This window comes from Tetrao urogallus (assembly GCF_951394365.1).
Source record: "Tetrao urogallus genome assembly, chromosome: 4".
NCBI classification, from domain to species: domain Eukaryota; kingdom Metazoa; phylum Chordata; class Aves; order Galliformes; family Phasianidae; genus Tetrao; species Tetrao urogallus.
Window position 1 is genome coordinate 1,296,304 of NC_136817.1, and position 5,449 is coordinate 1,301,752.

Here is a 5,449-nt window from a genome sequence, read left to right on the forward strand (position 1 = left end):
GGCAAGCAGTGCTGGAGCTCTGGTCTGTGCTTGGAGGCTGAAGGAGGATCCTGTGGATGTCTCTGCAGGTGGAACAAGCTGACAAACATGGGTCCCTCAGGAAGCTCTCTGCCAACGGCAGTTCTCATAACGTGTTGGCGTCACTGAGGAGTGGTGGAAAAACTGCTTTGTGTCAGCGATAAGCCTGATAGTTCTTGTATGCGGGAACCTCCCTGGAACAGTTCTTGCATGCGGGAACCTCCCTTGAACCTTGGCTCAGCACGTGTCATGGTGGGCCTTGCCCTTCGGACCAGAGCTGTTCCGCGGTGGAAAGCATAGGGAGCTCTTTCCTTTCTCCTGGAGCAACCAAAGGAGTCCCACAGCTTGAGGGTCTTCGGGGCTTCCCGTGCACGGTCTGCAGGCTCTCAGGTTGAAAGTAATTTTATAGGAGAAATAATTTGCTGTTTCACATCTGTTTGCCTGTGGCGAGGTGCCAAAGGGTTACACAGCTGCCCTTGTACTTGGCTATGTGGCAACCACCACCGTGCACACAACCTGCAGGAAGAGCCACTGGCATGGTAATGACTTCAGACAGAACCCGGCGTTGAGGGCAGACGTTCCAAGGACCTGCCTCCTATCGCCTCGCGTGCACAGAGGCGAAAGCGGCCGCACAAAGGCGGCGGGCAGGGAGCTGCGGCTCGACATGTGCCAGGTGCCACGAACGCCGGCCCCATCCATCATCCCGCAGCCCCGGGGACGGGAAGCAGCTCGGCCACCGAACCCTTAGACGGGTCGGCTTTGTCGGCCGCTCTTTCATAGGCTTCGTTGCCGCGATGTATCCATGTACATAATGGATTAGCACGAAGCAAAACGCACGGCGACGCCCCTTCGCCTCTTCCCGTTCTTGCCGAGCCTTCGGGCCGAGCCGGATCGTGACGGGGACTCGCTCCCCCGTGCCGGTCCCGTCTCGGACAGAGCCCGGCGGGCGGCATTCCCCGCCGGAGCGGGGCGGGCGCTCCCCGCACGCAGCCGGGGGCCGTCCCGCGTGCCCGCCCCGCCCCGGCCGGCCGCCTAGAAAAGCGGGGCCGTTCGGCGGCGCCCCGCTTTCCTGCCGTCCTCGGCCCGGCCGGCCATGAAGAACGCGGTGCCGCAGGCGGCCTCGCTGCTGCTGGAGAAGCTGCTGCTCCTCGTCCACGTCCGGGCGCTGCCGGCGGGAGCGGAGGGCGGGGAGCCGCCGCCGGCCGCCTCCGGCTACTACGACACGAGCTGCTTCAGGCGGGGCGACCTGCTGGAGGTGCCGCGCACCCTCTTCGTCCACTTCGGCATCTACCTGGGCGAGAACCGCGTCGCCCACCTGATGCCCGACATCCTGCCCGCCTTCACCGACGACCGCCGGCAGATCCAGCGCGTGGTGACCAACAAGCGGCTCATCCTGGGCGTCATCACGAAGACGGCCAGCATCCGCGTGGACACGGTGGAGGACTTCGCGTACGGCGGCAGCATCCTGGTCAACCACATGGACCGGCTGTTCAAGGACCAGGTGCTGGGCAGCGAGGAGGCCGCCCGCCGTGCGGAGAAGCTGGTGGGTGCCACGGCCTACAGCCTGCTCTGGAACAACTGCGAGCACTTCGTCACCTACTGCCGCTACGGAGCTGCGGTCAGCTTCCAGACCGACAAGGTACGGCCCCGGGGAGGGGCGGCAGGGCGTCCCCGGAGGGAGTCCCCGGCTCCCGAAGCCAGAAGCGCCGCGGAGAGCCGGCGGGCCGCGGCCGTGCTGCCCCACGTTGCTCCGGCGCCGGGCTGCGAGACAGGAGGCTGGCTGGGAGCTCAGCTCCCACTCGCTGCGTTAGCCAAAGCTCCCGCGGTGACGGAGCGGCAGGCTGCGTTCTCTCACGCAGCGCGTGAGCGCTGTGGCACCGGCAGCCCGTCCGTACCGGAGAAAGCAGCGATCCCAGCTGTCATCTCGACGCTTTCCTCCTTAACCCTGACGTTTTTCCTTTGTTTTCCTTTTTTTTCTTTCCTTGCAGTTCTGTGAGACTGTCAAGATGATAATTCGTGACCAGAGGAGCGTTCTTGCTTCGGTGCTCGTGGGTTTAGCGTCCATCATCTGCCTGGGTCTGGCACCCTCCACCGCCCTCCCCACGATCTTCATTACCTTCGTTCTGTGGATGGCTGGCTAACAGCCCGCCTGTGGCTGTTTGTATATAGGATGTACACTACTGTATTTATGAGGGCACAAATTACTTGCTGGCGTTGTGTAAAGGCTGCTTTTAAATGCGACTCTGTCTAGAACACAGTGCACAAGGTATAGCTTACTGTGTAAGCTGAGTGATAGATTTCCTGAAAATCTCAATACTTTCTCACACACCTTTAAGATGATGAAAAAGCAGGGGTGCGATGCAGTTCTGCTGCGTGCCTTTAGCTTCAAGTGATTCTGCTCGTGCCCTTCATGTTCTTTTATCTCCTAGCTGTGTGCCTGGGTGCTACAGCTATTAATAAAAGTAGATGATGGAGTACCACACAGCGATGGGCATTCAGAATTACTTACCTCTTACTTTGGTAGATCTTGTTAATGTTCAGGAGTTACTGGCTCCGTTCCTGAAGTGTCCTTTTGTGAAGATGCAGTTAGGTAAGCTGACTATTTTTGATAGCCAAGAAAAAAAAAGGGGGGAGGAGGGAGAAGGGCCTTGCCTGGGTGCAGTGCTGCCGTAGCACATCTGGCCAGATTGGCATTGAGTTCCCTCCTGGGAAATGGTCACAGGTCTCTCATTCGTATCAATTGCATAAACAGCAAAAAAATGCATAATTAGCAATTTTCTCATTGGGTTGGTGGTACAGAAAGCCTGTGATTCGTCAGCGTTTTCCTTGCTGCTGGTAGTGGAGGGCATGGCTAATTTAAGTGGCTGCAGAGAGCTTCTAGGCAGTACAGGAGGCAAACAGTTTGCTTTCTGAAAGCTTGTGACATGCAGATGCCGTGGGTTTCTAGTCTTGCAGGGCACATGGCATGGAGGGGGAGGAAAATGAATGCACGTTTATTTAGTTCTTTCTTTCCCACAGTAATTAGAGCTACGTGGGTGCTGTAAAGTATCAAGGCTCATTGGTGTGGTTCCTGTAGCCTCTGTGAAGGAAGATGTCTTTCTATACTCATCTCTTGCAAATAAGTATTCAGTGGCAAACCAGCTAAAAATGTTCCATCTCCAATGTTGCATCCTTTCTGCTTATCAAGACTGTAGAGCTGGATTTGAAATCATGTTATCTTGCCAATGATTTCAGTACTGGAAGATACTCTTTTTTCTTTTTGCTTACTTTTTTTTCTCCTCAGCAGTGTCTTAATGTATGCAGAGATATTGTTCAGCTTCTGGAATGTCTTGCTCTACATGCACTTACATGTCCATGCAGTGTGCTTGCCTCCCTTTCTAGTCCAAGGCAAACACAACGATGTCTTTACCAAGGATGCAACCTCAGACTTGCTCCTTTCTGAGTGGTGTTCAGTATCCTGATCAGCTATGCTACTGGAAGGTGCCATTTTTTTCCCCATTTTTTCATTAAGACTTCGTTTAGCTACATTGTAAACCCCTTTCTCCCTCTCTAAACCTCAAGGCTGTTTGAAAATTGGATTCTTGAACTGTGAGCCTAATTGGCTGCTCTCTAATCATCTTTCCTCTGCTGCCTCACTATAACTGACAAAGAATGCAAAGACTAGAGTGAAATTCCAGTCTCAGAAACAACAGCACTATTGCTGCTGTCATCAACTGAGCAGGGATTTAGCATAGCTTTCAGTACACTGCGCCAAAGGAGTTGCATATCAATTACTGTTGAGTCCTTGCAAACAGCTTCTGTTCTGCTTTCAGAGACCGAGGTGCTCCACATAACTGGGTTTGGTAAACTTTTCAAGTTAAGGTGTTTTTATAATTAATGTGAATTGCTTTTTCATAGAGTTTGTGTTATTTGCATAAATTCCAATGAGTTTTTTTATTTGCTGTGCGTAAGGTAATGAACTGTAGTCACCAGTCACTATTGTAACTATATAAAAAGAATTTACTCATTTGAAAATGTCTACTGGCCTCTTGATATGGAGTGTAATGTCACAGCATTTCTCTGATGTGTCCCATTAGGGCACTGAACGGGCCATTAACACGCACTTACATAGTGTTTGATTACAGGTGGGCTTTTCTTTCACCCTTTATTTACTTGGGATTTACAAGAATTCCAGTAATCCTTATGATTCGCTTATACAATAAACAGAGGGTCATGAACCAAATCAAAAGCAGGATTGTTGGAAGGTGGAGAAACATCCCTCTCTAGATTCTGTATCAAAGGGCCAATGCTCTGCCTTGTTGATGGTGTTGAACAAGGAACACCCAGATTAACTCACGGCACTGCGCTAGGATTCTGATAGGCATCTGTATGGAAGAAATGGAACCAGCTTCTTGCAGATATCTACTATTAGTATTGGAGATTTCCCCTCAAATTGTAGAGTTTCAAGAAGCTTACAGAATACTATGAAATAGTGCAGGCTATGGCTGTATCCTTACATCAGGGACAAGTAACAGCATGGGTGAAGGAAGAGAAATCCAGCTGCGTGGTGAGGAGTTTTTCCTACTGATGGTAATTCTAGCAGAGATGCAGAGATGTGAGTCAGGCACAAGTCAGATAAGTCATTCACTATGGGAAAAATAAAACTATCAGGCATGAATTCTCATGTTCAGCTCGGCAGGTGGTGGTTATGCAGTCAAACATTTGTTAAATGTCAACGTAAACTTTTTTCTGTGATGACTCGAGTAAAAATAAGCACTTGCCCTAGGTTAAGCCTTGCGTTTCAGCCTTGAGCTGAGCCACAGCGCTGCTGAAATGAAGGAGCTGGCTATAAAAGAAAAACACTGCTGCAGAGCAGTTCATCTGCTGGGTAGTGCGTTTAGAAGTGACGTTGTTCACTGATGGCTGTTAAGTGGTGGTGACAAGGAGCGTAAATTTAGAGCTGCAGGTCATTTTAGTGGTGGGGCTGTTCTGGGAAACTGTGTGGTTAAACGTGAATGTGTAATGGAGGACTGTAACCACTGCCCTGCGCCGCTGGGAAATGCACGTAGTGAGGACATCAAGTGAGAAGGAGGGATGTTTCACTTTGGCCTTTCCAAGGAAAACAAAAATTAAATGAGCATTCACGAGGCTCAAGATGTTTTTACAAAAGCCGTGTTTAAAGCAAGGAAAAAGGTTCATAAATGAAGGCATTAGAACACTGAGTTTTCTGTCTGTATTTATTTTAGCTTGGAACATAACTGATTACTCATTCTGTGGGTGAGTAGTCATCTGTCACTTGATTTCACCTTTGGGTCCTCCTGTGCTGAAGGCAAACGCTATGTACACCACTGAGGCTTTTAATGAAAACAAAGTCAGCATTACTTGTTAAAGTCTGAGGGGCTGGGGAAGAGGGAATTAAACTTGTGTGTGACTTGATGTCATCCAGACAGGC

The 5,449-nt window shown here is 51.0% G+C and overlaps 1 protein-coding gene across 1 annotated transcript; it reads left to right on the plus strand.

Annotated features, from left to right (window-relative positions):
- Positions 1-1,111: 1,111 nt before the first annotated feature.
- Positions 1,112-2,159, plus strand: LRAT (lecithin retinol acyltransferase; the record flags this gene model as incomplete). The annotated part of the gene is made up of 2 exons (XM_079534923.1): positions 1,112-1,657; positions 2,007-2,159. The coding sequence occupies 2 exons, from the start codon at positions 1,112-1,114 to the stop codon at positions 2,157-2,159; spliced, it is 699 nt and encodes a 232-aa protein (XP_079391049.1).
- Between the last annotated feature and the right edge of the window lie 3,290 nt (positions 2,160-5,449).